This window comes from Dipodomys merriami, unplaced genomic scaffold (genome assembly GCF_024711535.1).
Source record: "Dipodomys merriami isolate MVZ:Mamm:240054 unplaced genomic scaffold, mDipMer1.0.p SCAF_613, whole genome shotgun sequence".
In the NCBI taxonomy this organism is placed as follows: Eukaryota; Metazoa; Chordata; class Mammalia; order Rodentia; family Heteromyidae; genus Dipodomys; species Dipodomys merriami.
This window is the reverse complement of record NW_027206195.1, coordinates 192,117-210,162: the sequence shown is the minus strand read 5'-3', so window position 1 is coordinate 210,162 and position 18,046 is coordinate 192,117. Positions and strand designations below refer to the sequence as shown.

The 18,046-nt window shown below is 56.4% G+C and overlaps 1 protein-coding gene across 2 annotated transcripts; it reads right to left on the bottom strand.

Moving 5' to 3' along the window:
* Positions 1 to 32: 32 nt before the first annotated feature.
* Positions 33 to 16,928, bottom strand: LOC138814810 (protein FAM131C-like). Of its 2 annotated transcripts, XM_070003879.1 has the most exons (7): positions 16,728 to 16,928; positions 6,063 to 6,178; positions 4,912 to 4,947; positions 4,571 to 4,664; positions 2,360 to 2,542; positions 1,899 to 2,009; positions 34 to 1,192 (listed from the first exon to the last, which is right to left on the bottom strand). In XM_070003879.1, the coding sequence occupies exons 1-7, from the start codon at positions 16,747 to 16,749 to the stop codon at positions 915 to 917; spliced, it is 840 nt and encodes a 279-aa protein (XP_069859980.1). In that variant the 5' UTR covers positions 16,750 to 16,928; the 3' UTR covers positions 34 to 914. The 2 variants fall into 2 exon arrangements, with proteins under 2 accessions (XP_069859981.1, XP_069859980.1); XM_070003880.1 differs by lacking the exon at positions 4,912 to 4,947 and having other exon boundaries at positions 33 to 1,192.
* Positions 16,929 to 18,046: the final 1,118 nt, after the last annotated feature.

Genomic DNA, 18,046 nt, shown 5'->3' with positions numbered 1-18,046 from the left:
CCTGCCTGCAGGCTGCGCCTGGTGCTGACAAGGGCAGGCAGACCTGGTCCTTCATCCGCAGCTCAGTCCTCACTCCCTGGCAGGGAGCTGTGGGGGAGAAAACGTTCTACAGGTGGGCCTTCTGATGTCTGACCTTGTCTCACATGACTCTGCGGCACAGTTCCTGCCCCCAGCACCAGTCTCCTTGGTTGTGACAAGGTTGATAGAATGGGGTTCCATGGCTGGCGGCTTTGGGGTTCCACAGACCCTGAGCGTCCTTCATGGGGTCTCTCTTGGCTTTGTGGGTTAGGGGTGGAATCCTCCCTCCCTGCCCAGTCCACACCCTCCCCAGAGTCCAGGCTGAGTTCACTCAGGGTAGATCCTCCACTTTAATGTCACCAGAGAACCTTGAAGGGAATAGTGGGGTGAAGGTTGAGGGGCTGGCTCCCCGGTGTGAGGAGCAGGGGGTCACATGGGAAGTGGGGGACAGATGGTCCCTCCAGAGAGTGAAAAGGGCCAGAGAACTGCACTCAGCGACCAGAAGTAGCCACAACACCAGCGGGACGAGTATGATTGGGGAAGGTCAGGTCTCTGGGCGCCACTCCAAATAGATCTCCCCATCTTGCTTGGTTGTCTGCCTGGGGGCCTGGCTGTCAGTTCCCTGCCCCACCTGGGGCCAGCTATGGTGTTGGCTGAGAGTCCTTGAGCTGCCGGAGGGCAGAAACCCCAGGGGGAGAAGGGCAATTATGGTTCCGCCCACAGGGGCGAAGCGCCACAGAGGCCCAGAGAGACCCACAAGCTCTGCCAGCCTCAGCCCTGTAATGACCCAATCCATGCCGTCTCTGAGGGGTCTAGTGATGCTGGTTGCTAGAGCCAAGGTGGTCCCCGTCCAGCTGGACTTCTGCCAGGAGCAGGGGAACCGGCCGGGCCCGGCTTCAGTTGTAAAACACGTCGTCCTCCTCCTCTGAGAGGGAGCCGCTGTCCATGGAGGGCAGGGAGCCCTGCAGGTGCACCCCCCCTTCGGGCGCTGGGCCCCCTGGCAGCCGCCGTCGATGTGGGGCCGGGCTGGGGGGCTGGGCGCGGGCAGCTGCCATGGGAGGCTCCTCAGGGGAGGGCCAGCTGTGAGGGGAGAGGCCGGGGGAGAAGGCCGGGAGGCTGTCGTCCTGCGAGGGGCCACTCAGCAGGCTGTCTTGAAGGTAGATGCTCTCCAGGTCTGGAAAACCAAATAAAGGGGGGAGGGGGCAGAGAAGTGGAAAACCAAATGGGGGGCCTGGGGTCCAAGTCCTGTTATACCACTGCTGAGCTGTGCGACCCCCTGGCAAGTCACTGAACCTCTCTGAGACATTTTATCCTGATGGCAGGGGGGTGGGGGAGTGAAGAGCAGGCTGTACTCTGAGAATTGGGACAAGGGACATGTGACCCCCAGTCACTGCTCCCCTCCGGTCAGAGGCACAATCAAGCGAGGTAAAGTCCTCAAGACCCTAGGGTCACCCCCAGAACCGCTGGGCTCTAGACAGGTGGCTGCTGCACCTGGTGATGAGCCCCAAGCCAGGCTGGGTTGAGTTTCTGAACCCCATAATGCCTCTACTTCCCTAGTAGAGACAACAGGACTGCTTCCTGGGGGTGTCATATAGATCAGCTTTGAAGGCAAGGAGGGGATGGGAGGAGGGGGCAGGCCGTGGAGTGGGGAGCAAGGGTCATGGGTTAGAGGGTGAAGGATGGAGTGTTCAGAGATTGAAGGAAGCCAAGGGCTGCTCTGGCATCTTCAGGGCCCCAGGACAAATCCTCAGGGCCACTGCTCGGGGCACCAGACAGGGCAATGATCCGCAGGACCCATCTCACAGAAGAAGAAACTGAGGCTGGGGCAGAGACTCAGCCCCTTTGCTTTGCCCACCCCACGCTGGTGTTCCGAGCTATACCCTGGAGCTGGAGGGCATCCGGGGGGCTGTTTTCAGGGTGCAGTTCCTCGTCGTCCAGTGAGGACCAGGCGCTCAGAGTGGCCTCTGTGATGGCAAACTGTTCAGCGACCCCTAGGGGACATGGACACTTGGCTCAGTAGGGACAGAGGCAGAGAGGCCGTCCTTCCTCAGCGGTCAAAGAGCCTACTGCATGCTCCATCCAACCCACGGCATCAGACAGCACGATGTGGGGCCCCTGAAGCCCCAGCTTCACCCCTGCGGAGCCCGGCCTGTGCCCGCCTGCCCCCAGCTTCACCCCTGCGGAGCCCGGCCTGTGCCCGCCTGCCCCCAGCTTCACCCCTGCGGAGCCCGGCCTGTGCCCGCCTGCCCCCAGCTTCACCCCTGCGGAGCCCGGCCTGTGCCCGCCTGCCCCCAGCTTCACCCCTGCGGAGCCCGGCCTGTGCCCGCCTGCCCCCACTGACCTGCGGCAAAGCGGGCCTCACGCAGCTCGTCCGGGAGGCAGCAATAGCGCTCGTCCTCAGCGGGGGACAGCGCCCAGTCTGACCGCTGGGCGCTCCAGCCCTTCCACTCGATGAGATGGGCCACGCGGCCCCGGGCCATGGCCGTGGGCTTCGTGATGTGGTCCTTGATGCTCTGCACCACCCCTGGTGGCACAGAGGGCCTGGGTTGGCCATCCCAGCAGAGAGCCCAGTGCAGGGCCCCCCACCCCCACCGCCTCTCACTCCCAGAGCTCAGCCCCACCCCGTGGTCTGCACCCACATTCACACATGCACCCCAGTGAATGCCCTGCACCGCTATGCCACACACGACCCAGCAGCCTGCACTGTCCATGCCCACGTCCGGCCCTGTGCCCTCCCAAGTTTATGTTCCTATTCAGAAGGCCCGCCCACCCACACGCCCAGTCTCCGCCAAAGTCCTGCCAGGGACATTCGTGCCCACGGGGGCGTCTTCCTCAATCAGCCACACCCCTCCCTCCCTTCCTGTCAGATGTCCTGGAAGTCACGGAGAGCCACAGCAGGACAAGGTACAGGGAGAGGCAGGGTAACCCTGCCACTTAGGAAGAGTGTCCCAATTGGAGGATAACGGATCAAGAGAGACAGAAAGAAGGGAATGCCAATGACCCCCAGCAAGAGATAAGGAAGGGCTGGACAGAGGGAAGGAAGGGGCGGGGTCTCTGGATGTGCAAAGTGCCAATGGGGTTGCAGGGAAAGTCTAGCACCTTTATCCACTAAGGCTGAGAATTCAGATCAGGCAGCCTGGGGTCCCTGAGCCATGTGGGCATGAGGCGTGGAGGAGTGGGGGTTTGGTGACAACACTGGAACACAGAAGACAGAGACAGGGAAGAGGCAGGGAGCATGGTGGGGCAGGGGAGGGCAAAGGGGAATCTTCATCTTCAAGCTGGGGGGTAGGCATCAGATTTTTCGGATTGTAAAGGGACCCTTCAAGGTGGCAGGCAGGTGTGTGTCTCAGGGAGGCAGGGAGGCCTCTGGGAACTTGGAAGTCTGAGATGGGTGGGGCAAAGCTCTGGTTAATGGCTGGTGGGCTGGGTGCTTGGATGGGACAATGGGGAGCACAGGCCCAACCCTCTTTCCCGGCCTGGGGACCCACCCCACAGCTGTCTCAGTTGTGCTATTCTCAGCTCCCACCTGCACCCTTCTCTGGAGAAATGCCCCAGCTTTGGGCACTGCCACACCAGAAATGCTCTCAGGGTGGCAGGCCCCTTAGGGGCAGCCAAGGATGAACAACAGGGCGAGGTCAAGTCCAACCATTAGTTCTGTGTGTAAGTCCTGCTGCAGTGCCTGGGTGGGTTGGGTCAGGGACGTATTCCTCATCGTGGCTGAGCCGTGTCCCTGTGTCCCTCACCCCTGCCCCACAGTCCTTATGGGGCCTGCAAAGCAGTCCCTCAATGCACAATTCCCTCCTCAGCTTCTAGGGATAATTGGGGGGGGGGGAGCGGGGTGACACAGGGGGCAGAGAGGTAGGGAGACCACACAAACAGACAGACACCCCAGACCATCTGAACACTCCAGATCCTCAGAGGTTCTTGAGAATCCAGAAACATAATCCCCAGGAGCAGGAACCCAGACATCAGTAATACCAGACCCAGTCTAGAGTCAAGCTCACACCTGTAATCTTGGCCATTCCAGAGGCTGAAATCTGAGAATCTCGGTTTGGAGCCAGCCAGGGCAGGAAAGTACATGAGACTCTTATTGCCAACTGACCACCAAAAAGCCAAGCTGTGCACTGGTGGCTCATACCTATAATCCTAGCTACTCAGGAGGCTGAGATCTGAGGATCGAGGTTCAAAGCCAGCCTGGGCAGGAAAGTCCATGAGATTCTTATCTCCAACAAACTACCAGAAAATCAGAAGTGGGGCTGTGGTAGAGCACTAGCCTTGATCAGAAAAGAGCTCAGGGACAGTGCACAGGCCCTGAGTTCAAGCCTCATGACAGGCAAAAAAAAAAAAAAATCATAAGTGGAGCTGTGACTCAGGTGGTAGAGCACTAGCCTACAAAAGCTCAGGAACAGCACCCAGGCCCTGAGTTCAAGTCCCAGAACCATCTCAAAGAAAAGAAAAAAGAAAAGAAATCAGGCTGACCATTCTCCTAATTAAGGGTCAGAGATGGAGTCGGGAAAATCCAGGAGTGAGAGAGGGACAAGTTAGCACCTACCCACAAGGGACGAGGTGGCCAGGGCTGCCACGCTGTAGTTGCTGGAGCAGGCTCTGGAGCTGGACAGGTAGCCGTTGGTGGTCTGGAAGCACCTCTGTAGGAAAGGGGGGGCAGGGTAAGCAGGAGGCCCAGCCAGCCGCCCATACCCCCCATGCATGGCCATTGCCAGCACCCGGAGCCCTTGGGTGGTGGGCAGGAACAGGGCAGGGAAAGCCAAGAGAGCCTACTCTCTCCCCAGACCCTTCCCCCAGGGCTGGCAGGACTGTGGGCCTGGGCACAGTAGAGGGAGAAGCAGTGGTGCCATCTGGACTGGCCAAAACAGGGACAGTAAGTGCACTGACCTGCCAGGGGTCCCAACAGAACTCCATCTGTTTGTCCTAAAGCAAGAGGAGAAAGGGGGTCAGGCAGGGCCGGCTCACTGTGCCAGCAATGGCGGAGTCCTGGCGGCCCTAGGGGTGGTGTGGATCAGGCCTCGGGCGCCCTGAGAGGACAGGGTCTCCCACTCATGGGTCATGTCCTGCCACCCCTGGCATGTGGGGAAGCCAGGAGGCGAACAGCAACACCGGGCACAGGGCTAAATCAGACCCCACCAATTGAGTGCTGACTTCATCTCCTACTCGGTTGTCTCAGGGTGTCAGCTTCACCCTCTGAGGGAGGTGACAGTGACATCAGCCTCACAGGAGGGTGACACATAAACTATAAACTATATGGTGCAGGCAGAATGCCCAGCAGAGTGATCGTGGGGTATATTGCTTTACAAGGTACTGTATCAAGCTGGGTGCCAGTGGCTCATGCCTAGCATCCTAGCTACTCAGGAAGCTGAGACCTGAGATTGTGGTTCAAAGCTAGCCGAGGCAGGAAAGTCTATGAGAATCTTATCTCCAATTAATGAGCACAAGGCTAGGAGTGAGCTGTGGCTCACTGGTAGAGCACTAGCTTTGAGCAAAAAGAAACCTAGGGATGGTGCCCAGGCCCTGAGTTCAAACTCTAGGCCCAGCACATACACACAAAAAAAATAAAAATAAAAAAGCAATGTATCAACTGGTGGTGGTTCAGGCCAGCACCCGTAGGAACTGTCAACGGTAGGAACTGTCCATCGAGATGGGGGGCCCTGGAAAAGCCTTCCGCATCTCCGGGAACTGAACGGCATACTCAGTCCTATCGATCCCCCTGGGGAGGGAGGTGCCTCCTGCTCAGGGCCAGGGGCCACTGGAGGAACCCAATCAGAGTGTCTGGGAAGCCCTTCAGGGAGAGATTGTGTTTTTTAACCAAGCCCAGCCTGCTCCTAGATGCCCAATCTAATGCAGACTCTCACCTGCTGAACACTAAATCCAGCACTACCCCACTCCACCTCCTCTATCTCCCTGATACATCCTGAGTGTAGCAGGAATGAGAGGAGGTTGGAATAGCTCCTGTTTCTTACGGGGAAAAGCTGGGGACAAGTCAGGACCCAGGGGACAGGCAGGAGGAGGGGTGATAAGTGAGCAGTCACCTTGCCAGCGACATGGTCTGGCGGGAAGGCTGGTGGGCAGCTGGAGGGCAGGTGGGGGCTCAGGAGCTCCGAGCCCTGGGGCACAGGGCAGTCCTTGTGGGCACTTGTGAACAGATCTGGAAACAAGAATGATGGGAGACGGTTAGAAAAGCTCAGACCTAATTGGAGCTACAAGGTAAGAAAAAAAGCAAAGTGTTCAATATGGAAAGGCAAAAATCCACTTATCCCTATTATAGATATGTTTGATTGTGTGTGTGTGTGTGTGTGTGTGTGTGTGTGTGTGTGTGTATATATATATATAATCTATATATAAATCAGAAGATCTATTGAACTGATAAAGCTGGTAAGATTGCAGGATATAAGATCAACATACAGAGAAGGGGGTGACACTATCCAGAATGAAATGTACTTATGACCTGACTTATATAACTGTAACCTCTCTGTACATTATCCTTATGAGAACAATAAAAAAAACCCAAAACATTTGGGGCTGGGAAGGTGGCTCAGTGGTAGAGTGCTTGCCTTGCATGCATAAGGCCTGGGTTTGATTCCTCAGCACCACATAAGCAGAAAAAGCTGGAAGTGTTGCTGTAACTCAAGTGGTAGAGTGCTAGCCTTGAGCTGAAGAGCTGAGGGACAGCGCTCAGGCCCAGAGCTCAGGCCCCACGACCAACAAAAAAAAAAAATAAAAATCAACATACAAAAATTATTTGTTGGGGCTGGGAAGGTGGCTCAGTGGTAGAGCGCTTGCCTTGCATGCCAGAGGCCCTGGGTTCGATTCCTCAGCACCACATAAGCAAAAAGAAAAAAGCCGGAAGTGGCGCTGTGGCTCAAGTGGTAGAGCGCTAGCCTTGAGCTGAAGAGCTGAGGGACAGAGCCCAGGCCCAGAGTTCAGGCCCCACAAACGGACAAAAAAAAAAAAAAATTATTTGCTCAATAAGGCAAGTAGTACATGCCTATAATCCCAGCTACTCAGGAAGGTAAGCAGGAAGATCATCTGAGCCTAGGAGTTGGGGATCACCAGCCTGAGAGAGAGAGAGAGAGAGAGAGAGAGAGAGAGAGAGAGAGAGAGAGAGAGAGAGAGAGAGAGAGAGATTTAAATAGGAGGAAGAAGGATTTGGGAAGTGGCAAACCCTAGTTGAGTGATCTGGTGTATGTCTAGTTATAAGGAAGTCTTGGGTCCAGTTCCCAGAATGACTAGGGAAAAAAAAAAGAAAAGAAGAAAGGAAGGAAGGAGAGAAGGGAGGGAGGAGAAGAAAGCAAAAACTCTTGCTAAGAAACCAAGAAAGCAAACCTATTCAAAATGGCTACAAAACATAATGATAGTCATAGTACTAGTAGTAATTGTAACCAAGAAAGTAACTGCTGCAATTAAAAAATACAAAATGATGAAGAAAGGCCTTGAAGAAGTCACAGAAAGTGCAAAGACATCCCATGTTCATGGATGGGCAGAACTCACCCCTGCTAGCCCAGAGGGCCAGCTCTTCCCAGCACATCTCCCACTCTCTGGCCACACTGATCACACTTCTGACAAATGCCCTGCACCCCGCTGTCTCAGGGCCTTTGCACTTGTCCTCTCCCATCTTCTAGGATTCTCTCCTCCCAGATGGCTGCAGGTCCCCCTCTTGCTCCATTCAGGTCTGTTCAAGTGCTATCATCTCCATGATCTCCCCAACAACCCTCTTGTTTAACATGCCCTGACCCTCAGCTGCATCGCTCTGCACAACACCTAGCACACTGCATATGGTGTCTGCCGCTCACTAGTCATAGGCCCAGAATGTACTAGGTACCCTTTAAGGAGGAAGGTGAGAATATTTGGACGTCTGCCATATAGGGAACCTTCCTGCCAGCCAGGCACAGTTAGAGCTCCAGAGAAATAGAACTGTCTTGGCTCTTCCTCTCTGTGGAGGAGAGGGGGTGTCTACAGGGCCGTGAGTCAGCAGAACCACCCAGAATGTGACCCTCAATGCAGCCACTCTTGCCTGGGGGGCCAAGGCAAGCACTGATCTGGATGCCAGGTAAAAGTTTCAGCCAAACTGCACTGGGTTTAGTACACAGAAGCGATCAGAAGGAGCTAAGTGCATATAAGTGCAGTAGCTCATACCCATAACCTTAGTGGACTTTGGAGGCTGAAACCAGGAGGATTGTGGTTTGAGGACAGAAAGTTCTCAGTACCCCAATCTCAACAGAACATGCTGGGGCACCATAGCAAACGCCTGTAATCCCACCACAGTAGAAATAAGGTCTGGGCAAAAAGCAAGATCTTATCTCAAAATCAACCAGAGCAAAAGGATTGGTAGAGGTATGACTTAACCAGTAGAGCACCAGCTGAGCAAGTGTAAGGCCCTGAGTTCAAACCCAGAAACACCAAAACAATAAAAAACAAAACAAAATTAAAAAATTTAAAAAAAAAAAAAAAAAGGTTCTGAGCCAGGTGCCAGTGGCTCACGCCTGTTATCCTGGCTACTCAGGAGGCTGAGATCTGAGGATCATGGTTCAAAGCCAGCTGGAGCAGGAAAGTCCATGAGACTCTTATCACCAGAAAACAAGAGGTGGAGCTGTAGCTCAAAGTGGTAGGGTGCTAGCCTTGCGCAAAAGGGACAGCACCCAGGCCCTGAATTCAGGCCCTGTGATGGGGAAAGGAAAGAAAAGAAAAGAAAAAGGAAGAAAAGAAAGGCAGGTAGGCGGGCTGGGGATGTGGCTTAGTGATAGAGTGTTTGCCTAGCATGCATGAAGCCCTGGGCTTGATTCCCCAGTACCACATACACAGAAAAAAGCTGGAAGTGGCACTGTGGCTCAAGTGATAGAGTGTTAGCTTTGAGTAAAAGAAGCTCAGGGACAGTGCCTAGGCTCTGAGTTCAAGCCCCGGGACCAGGGTGGGGGAGGGAGGGAGGGAGAGAGAAAGAAGGAAAGAGAGAGGGGAGAGAAGGAAGGAAGGGAGGGAAGGAGGGAAGGAGGGACAGACCAGCCTGAGCTATGGTGGGTGAGGCAGGGCTGTATGAGAGAGACCTGGAGATGAGGAAGGCAGGGTCAAGGTTAGCCTCCCCTCCCTACCAGGAACACCAGCAGATGTCAGAACAGAGAGGACCCTGTGGACCCTGAGACCTGAGCCTTGTGTGGCCTGCGCTAGTCTGGGCTTCAGTGACGCAGGCCATTGATCTCATTTACTCTGAAATGAACAGATGAAAGTGTGACCCAAGGGATAGAGCACCTGCTTTGAAAGTGTAAAGCCCTGAGCTGAAACCTCAGCACCTCCAAAGGGGTTTGAAGAAGAACTGGAGCCCACGGGAGAGCATGGCAGGTGGGGTTACCCAGTGCTTTGCAGAGCTTCTGTTAAGCTACATGCGTATCACATGAATGTGTGCGCACATGAATGGTAAGATTTTTCTACACTAGACACCAGTGACTCACATCCGTCAGCCTCACTATGCAGGAGGCTGACATCGGAGGATCATGGTTTGGAGCCAGCCCAGGCAGAAAAGTCCATGAGACTCTTATCTCCAATAAACCATCAAAAAGCCAGAAGTGGAGCTGTGGCTCAAGTGGGAGAATGCCCACCTTGAACAAAAAGCTGACCCTGGGTTCAAGCCCCAGAGAAGATTTTTCTGGGTCATAATGTTTCTGGGTCAAGATTTTTCTCTAGTTTTGGCAGTACTGGGATTTGAACACAGGGTTTTGCACTTGCTAAGTAGATCCTCCGTCACTTATGCAGCCCTTACGCTGCACAATGTATTTATTCCTATAGACCCAGCCAAAACAGTTTGAAAGGTGTGTTTGAGTGCAGTAGTGTATGTCTATAATCCCAGCCTTATGGAGGCTGAGGCAGGAGGAATGAGAGTTTCAGGCTACATGGTGAGACCCTATTCCAAAGAAAAAAGAGGCGTGTGTGTGTGTGTGTGTGTGTGTGTGTGTGTGTGTGTGTGTGTGTGTGTGTCAGTCAGACCTGGGACTTGAACTCTGGGCCTGGACACTATCACTGAGTTTTGGGTGTGTGTGTGTGTGTGTGTGTGTCAGACCTGGGACTTGAATTCTGGGCTGAGTTTTGTGTGTGTGTGTGTGTGTGTGTGTGTGTGTGTGTGTGTGTGTGTGTGTGTGTCAGTCAGACCTGGGACTTGAACTCTGGGCCTGGACACTATCACTGAGTTTTGGGTGTGTGTGTGTGTGTGTGTGTGTCAGACCTGGGACTTGAATTCTGGGCTGAGTTTTGTGTGTGTGTGTGTGTGTGTGTGTGTGTGTGTGTGTGTGTGTGTGTCAGACCTGGGACTTGAACTCTGGGCCTGGACACTATCACTGAGTTTTGGGTGTTGTTGGTGTGTGTGTGTGTGTGTGTGTGTGTGTGTGTGTGTGTGTGTGTGTATGTGTGTGTGTGTGTCAGACCTGGGACTTGAACTCTGGGCCTGGACACTATCACTGAGTTCTGGGTGTTGGGTTTTGTTGCTGTTGTTGTTCAAGGCTAGTACTTTACCAGTTGAGGCACAGCTCTACTTCTAGCTTTTTGGTGATTAACTGGAGATAAATGTATCACAGACTTTCCTGCCTGGGCTGGCTTTGAGCTTTCATCCTCAGATCTTAGCCTCCCGAGTAGCTAGGATTACAGGTGTGAGCCACAGGCAGCCCCATGCACTTCACTTTTAAAGCTTCCAGGAATTCTGTATGTTGTGCAAACCCAAGGTTGGCTTCAGGCTGGGGCTGGGAACTCTGAGAAGGGCTAACTAGTGCTCCTGGCCACCCAGGAAGCTGCCAAGCACAGAGGAGGTGGACTGGGAAGGGAGCAAAGCTGGCACTGAGGTGGCAGGTGATACCAAGGCCCCCAGGGACCCGGCTTGGGCGGGCTGTCCCCTGAGACGGGGCGGACCCCGGCCCCCTGGCTCTGGGCATCACCCCGTCTGGGGTTACTAGGTGCCTCGGCCAAAGTTGCCTGTCTCCCTCAGAGGACTTCAGCCCCTTGATGTCACAGACAGGTTGCCATGGAGACGTCAGGTAATGAACCAGCCAGGGTGAAATCACAGGCTGCGCTCAGCCCAGCTGGGACCAAGCCACGTCACCGCCACTGGCAACTGGAAAAACACAGTCTCATGGAGGGTGGAGGCTAGGGGTGAGGGGGGAGAGCTAGCTCGTGCCTTAGTGGCAGATCCCCCACCCAAGAGAGCTGTGGGGACACTCTTTTCTTTCTCAAGGGCTGAGCCCCTTTCTGGGCCTGATCCTACTCCCTCCTCCCCTGACCATAGCAGTGAGGGGGCTCCTGGTTGTTATGACAACAAGAAGAGGGCATCTTGACCCTTCAAGGAGAAAGGTACCAATCAGAGGTCCCCTGTGTTCAATCAGGGCATCCCCTCTGTGTGTCAAGGGTGCCTTTTGTCTTCCTGTGCAAGCTTCTCAATCCGATTTATAGCCGAAACTCCCTGTCGGTTCCTTCTGATGTCTAACCTAATCCTGTCTTGCTGCAAAAAGTTTCCATCTTGGTCTCTGCTTGTCCCCAAGGTGCCTCAGGCTGCTCTCACCCACCGCAGGGCCATCCAGAGCCCTGAGCTGGTCCATAGGGCTCTGGGTCCCAGCCCTAGTCACCATGGTTATCTATCCCCAGTGTGTCTCCCCAAGAGCAAGGGAGCACACCTGCGGCCATTTGGGAGCAGAGTTCCAGGCAGAGGGAGGGCAAGGAGGACCAGGTCTTCCCACTCTTCCCCAGTAGCCCAGAGAGGGCAAAGGTCTTGGAACCACACAGCACGCTGGGTCCATGGCTGCTTGTACATCCTCACTGGCAGTCCAGTCTCCCCCACACTCCCCAAGCCCTGGGGCCACGGCACGGGCCCTGGGGCACGGGGTCACTGCCACCGCTGCCCAGGCCTGGGCCACCGAGCAGCTGCGTGCCAGGCCTGCACGGGGCTTGGTCCGCACACATCACTGTTGGTCCCTGGCTGAGCCTCACTCCCCAGGCAGGGCCCCGCCTTCCCCTCCCTCTGTGTCTCTTCCTGGAGGATGGAACAGACCCATCAGCCATTGCTCTGTCCTTCCCCAGACTGAAGCTTGCCCTGGGAGCCCTAAAGAGGGAGGCCACGGCCTAAGGGGAGGTTTGGTCTCTGCCTGGTGACTCACTGCCCCAGAAGCAGCCCACAGAACTTGGCAGAGGCCTCGTCTCCAGTGGACCCAGTGTCCCCCACCCTAGGCATTCACGTCACCTGAGCCATCGCTGGGTGGGATGTCCCTTCCACACCCAGCTCCTTCAGACTCCCTCTGCCATTCTAGGGCCCAATCTCTTTGAACATACTTCTCTAACCTTACTGCCTCCAGGCAGCCTTCCCAGGTTACCCTCAACTGTGGCCCTAATGGACCAAAGGTGGCCTACAGAAGTCTGCTGTCTGTCCTAGGACTGCTTACGCTCTCTTGTCTCTCACCCTACACAGTAAGCATTATGACACCCACTTTGCAGATGGGGAAACCGAGGCCCTGAAAGTATCTGAGCTTCCAGAAGGAAATCTTAGCCTACAGTTTCTGTTCTCATGATCCTCAGTGCTTAGAGCATTAGAGATTCCCAGGGCCGGCCTGGTCTGGAGGATAAAACTGGGGCAGGAGGTGACAGGCAGAGGCCACGGTACCAAGGGCAGAGGCTGAGCAGCAAGACTTGGAGCTAGAGAAGGGGAGGACATTCAGTTCCTCTCCCTTCCACATCCATTGCCACCATCTGTGGTCCCCAGGCCAAACAAAAGCCCATTGAAAGCCAGGTACTAGTGGCTCACGCCTGTAATCCCAGCTACTCAGGAGGCTGAGATCTGAGGACTGCAGTTCAAAGCCTGCCTCAGTAAAAAAAAGTCTGTGATACTCTTATCTCCAATTAACCACCAAAAATCCAGAAGTGGAGCTGTAGCTCAATTGGTAGAGTGCTATCTTTTGAACACAAAAACTCAGGGACAGGATGTAGGACCTGAGTTCAAGTTCCAGGACCAGCCCCCGCCCCCTGCAAAAAAAAAAAAAAAAAGCCCCTTGAATTATTCCAGAAAGTTGTCCTGGAGCTCTGGCCATGCACAGAGACTGAGAGTACCTCTCTGTGTGGGAGGGACACAAGAAAGCAAAGGGCACAGGTTTCCCATCAGCCCTAAATCCCAAAGGCCTGGATTCCAGTCTGCCTCTGCATTCTCTGGCTGGTGACCTGAGATGAGGCTCTGCCCCTCTCTGAGCCCACTTCCATCCTAGAGTTGAAGCAGAACTAACTAGGTCAGGAGAGCAAAGGCTCAGCCCAGCCTGGCTCGGGGTAAGCTCCCAACAAATGACAGCTTAAAAATAGATAATGAACGCAAAATAGCTCCTGGCTATAACAGCGTTTGGTGCCTTAATCTGGTCCCAATCACATTTCCGCTGGCCTTGGTACAAGTGCCTGCTGCCTACCCCTTCCGCAGGCGGGCAGGAGGGGCTCCAAGCTCCCTTTCCAGCCAAGAAGGTCTGGACCTGTGTCCGTGTCTACATGGAAACTAATAATACGAATTACAAATGAGAATAGCTAATGAATAGCTAATGGATGCTGGTGGTATAGCAGATACTGGATGCGTTACATGAATCAGCCACTGAATTCCCTACCTGCTCCCCCTCCACACACACCATCCTATGGTGTGTGTGTGTGTGTGTGTGTGTGTGTGTGTGTGTGTGTGTGTGTGTGTGTGTGTGTGTGTGTGTGTGTGTGTGTGTGTGTGTGTGTGTGTGTGTGTGTGTGTGTGTGTGTGTGTGTGTCCTAATACAAGGCTTGAACTCAGGGCCTTGTCCTCTCACTTGGCTTTTTTGCTCAAGGCGACACTCTGCCACTTGATCCACAGATCCACTACCTACTTTCTGGCAGTTGATTGGAGATAAGCATCTCATGGACTGGCTTCAAACCCCAATCATCAGATCTCAGCCTCCCGAGTAGCTGGGATTACAGGCATGAGCCACCAGTGCAACCCTATTGGCATCTTAGAGGAGAGAACTGAGGCTCATATACAAGGTTAAGTAGTTGGTAGAGGTCATGCAGCTGGGGGAATGGTAGAGCAGAGATTTGAACCCCTGGTGGCCAGCTCCAGGCAGGCCTAGCCCTCATGGTCTCTCAGCCTACTAGGCAGAAGCAGAAGCTAACTGCTAGATGGGGTCTCCCCCCACAACACCCCGTATGGCCTGAAGTTGAGGGTCAAGGAAGTTGTGCTGGGCAGCCCTAGGTGGGTACAGGCTCCAAGTTCCATGTCACATTACTACCAGGTCAAGACTCACAGTCCCCGGCCTTCTCTTCAGACTATGACTATGGTCCTTGCCTCGCAGGGACTGTTATTAACACCTGGTGCAGATGTAGAGAGCAAGTGGGAATCAGGCAGTGGAGCTGAGGGCTCCCTTTGTGGTGTTGAAACTAGGGGACCTAGGTTATGGAGTCAGCATGCCAGGGTTGAAGTCCTGGCTTTGCTGTTACCTACCTATGTGGCCTGGGGAAAAGTCACTGAACTGCATTCTGCCTCTGTTTCCTCATTTTTGAAATGAAGACTATGATAGTATATAACCTATTAGTTTTCTATACCTAAATTTCTCAGACTAACACCTGGTAAATTATAAGCACTCAAATAGCATTAGACATAATTAGAGGAGTGGATGGCCTCTGGTAGGTGGGTCAGTCCCCTCCCCAGCTTCTGGAACATTCTTCTCTTTCTACATATTAGCTTTCCCCTCCATCCAGCTTGCCTGGGGGAATGCTGGGACTTCAGGGGCCCCATCCTCTTAGGAGAGAAACAGACCCAGCTAGATCTGGGGTGACACTAAGAAGCCCAAACTGCAGAAGGAAGAGTAGAGAGGCAATATGACCTCAAACAGCCCTGACAAGCTGGACACTGGTGGCTCACACCGGTAATCCAAGTTACTCAGGAAGCTGAGAGGTGAGGATCGCAGTTCAAAGGCTAGTCTGGGCAGGAAAGTCCATGACACTCCTACTCTCACAATTAAAAATAAAAAATCCAGAAGTGGCTCAAGTAGTAGAGCACCAGACATGGAGGGAGCACTAGGTAGGAGACAGAGGACTTGGGTCCCAGCCTTGCAGTGGGACCTGGCAGTCAGCCCTTCCTCTTTGGCCTGTCTTATGCTTGGTAGATTACAGGTCAGCGCACTTGGGAGTGGGTCCCATGGCATGGGATGGCCAGGTGAGAGGGAAGGGGAATGGTCCCTAAGGAAGCATCAAGTCCCCACAACCTGAGCTGAGCCCACCAGAGGCTGCCCAAAGCCTTTGGGTGTTTCTGACACCACAGATGCTGAGCACTGGGGCCTTCCACAGACCCTCAGCCACTCTAGACACTGCCCTGCCCTCCTGCACAGCCGCAGTCCACTCAGACAGGGTGCTGTGCTGGATTGCTCCTAGTGGACATGGCCTCTTGATGCTCTGGACACATGGTCTGCATCGTGGTTAAGATCAGCTTAGTGAAGGAGGCATCCAACTCCACACAGCCTGACCCCCTGCTCCTTGCCCTCCACCAGGACCCCACTTCTGGCACCTCCCAGAAAGACATTTCCCAAAATGCCCTTTCTTAGAGAGCAGAGCCCCCCCCCCCCAGTCTCTAGAGGACAGGGAAGGGGTGCTCCTCCCTCAGCACCCTTACAATGCTCAGCATCCCTGCCCAGGTGGGTTCATCTGTCCACACCTGAGTTAAGCTATTGGGAGTGATAGGCAGGTGGCAGATTGCCCCCCCCCACCCCCACAAGACCTTGTGGTTGATGCCAAGCCTTCAGAGCTTGAGCCTGAGCCCACACTCCCAGCCCCAGCCCCCGCCTCACAGTGGGTGAAGAGCCCAAGGTGGAAGGGCTGCCAGGAGGCAGCTCAGGAGGGAAATCAAGGTCCCCCCTGTCAGGTCCGGCCTCCTGGACGACCTGACCCCCGCCCCCCCCCAGTCGCTGCGGCTCCTTGGTACCGCCTTGGTGACAGCCAAGGGTACCGGGTCAGAGACAAAGAGAAAGGCCCTGGGATGGGGGGACAACGTTTCTGCCCCTCGCTGTCCCCTAAGGACAGGGTTGGAATGAGGAGCTGGGGGTGCGAGGGCGCCGAGGGGCGCCTTCTTCGGGACCCCTGCTTGCCGTGGCGGGGCGTGGAGGGGGAGGGAGGGGGCCGGGAAGGGGCCCGCGGGGAACCAGGAAGGCGGCGGGGCCCCTCCGCAGGGGGTGTGTGGCGGCCGGCCAGGAAGCCGGGCACCGGCCGGCGTCCCGCCGCCGCCTGCCGGGGGCGTGGAGGCGAGGCCGGTGCGGAGGCACCGCACGCTCCCGCGCCGCCCCCCGCGCCCCGCGCCCCGGCCCGGGCGGCCGGCCGCCGCGCCAGCTCCCTCCTGCCGGCCGGGGACCCCCACCGGGCCCCCCGGCCCCCCACCGCGCCCCGGGCGGCCGGCCGCCGCGCCAGCTCCCTCCCACCGGCCGGGGACCCCCACCGGGCCCCCGCCGCCCCCCGCGCCCCGGGCGGCCGGCCGCCGCGCCAGCTCCCTCCCGCCGGCCGGGGACCCCCACCGGGCCCCCGCCCCCCACGCCCCGGCCCGGGCGGGCGGCCGGCCGCCGCGCCAGCTCCCTCCCGCCGGCCGGGGACCCCCACCGAGCCCCCGCCCCCCCACCGCGCCCCGGGCGGCCGGCCGCCCCCCCAGCTCCCTCCCGCCGGCCGGGGACCCCCACCGGGCCCCCGCCGCCCCTCACCTCGGGACACGCAGGAGCCCATCACGGGGCCACGGGGCCGGGCCGCTGCGCCTCGGGTGCGTCGGGCCGCCGGGCGCTCATGTCTACGCGGGCCGAGGGGCGCGGGGCGGGAGCCGGGGGCGCTTCAGGTCCGCGCTGCTCGGCCTCGGCTCCTCCCCGGGTCGTCCTCGTTTCCGCCGCTTCCACGGCTGCGTCCAGGTCTCCCAGCTCCAGGCCGCCGAGGGGCGGTGACACCGCGGGGGCGGAGCCCTGGGCCGCGGGGGCGGGGCTCTGGGTCTCGGGGGCGGAGCCCTGGGCCTGGGGGAGGAGCCCAAGATCGTGGGGGCAGGCCCGGGATCGTGGGGGCGGGGTCTGGGCTGTGGGGGGTAGGTCTCATGACCTGGGGGCGGGGCCAGGGGATGGGGGTCAGGACCGCGGGGGCGGGGCCCATGCCCATGGCCCTAGGCATCCAGAGGCGTGTCCCAGGTAGGTCCCGCCCCCATGATCCCCATCCGGTGCACCTGTTGCCACTGCAGGGGTCTGGGGAGAGGAGGAGGGTGGAACTCTGGCCTCAGGCTCCCCAGCACCCGAAGGTCAGGAGGGTAGGGCAACTTTGGCATTTGGGGCTTAAAGCAAACTAATTTGGTGACAGGGGGGGAACTATGCAGAGAACCAGCCCCCCTTCCCCTCCATTGCTGAGGTAGATAGATGTCTGGTGGCAAAAAGTCAGCTTGGCTGGGTGAAGCCTGGGTGGCTCACACCTGTAATACCAGCTGCTGAGGAGGCAGAGAGGCAGAGATCTGAGGATCACAGCTCCAAGCCAGCCCTGACAGGAAACTGAGGTGGTGGGGTTTGGGGTTTGGGGTTGTTTTTTGTTTTTCAGTCCTGGGGCTTGAACTTGGGGCCTGAGCACCATCCCTCAGCTCTTCAGCTCAAGGTGAGCTCTCTACCACTTGAGCCACAGCACCACTTCCAGTTTTCTGGTGGTTAATTGGAGATGAGTCTCACGGACTTTTCTGCCTCAGCTGGCTTTAAACTGTGATCCTCAGATCTCAGCCTCCTAAGTAGCTAGGATTACAAGCATGAGCTAACGGCGCCCAGCATTGTTGTTGTTTTGCTGGTCGTGGAGCTTAAACTCAGCCTGGGTGCTGTCCCTCTCCTTTTGCTCAAGGCTAGCCCTCTACCACTTGAGCCACAGCGCCACTTCCAGCTTTTTCTGTGATTAATTAGAGGTAAGAGTCTCATGAGCTTTCCTGCTCCAGCTGGCTTCAACCCTCAATCGTCAGATCTCAGCTTCCTGAGTAACTAGGACTATAGGCAGGAGCCTGTGCCTAGCTTTT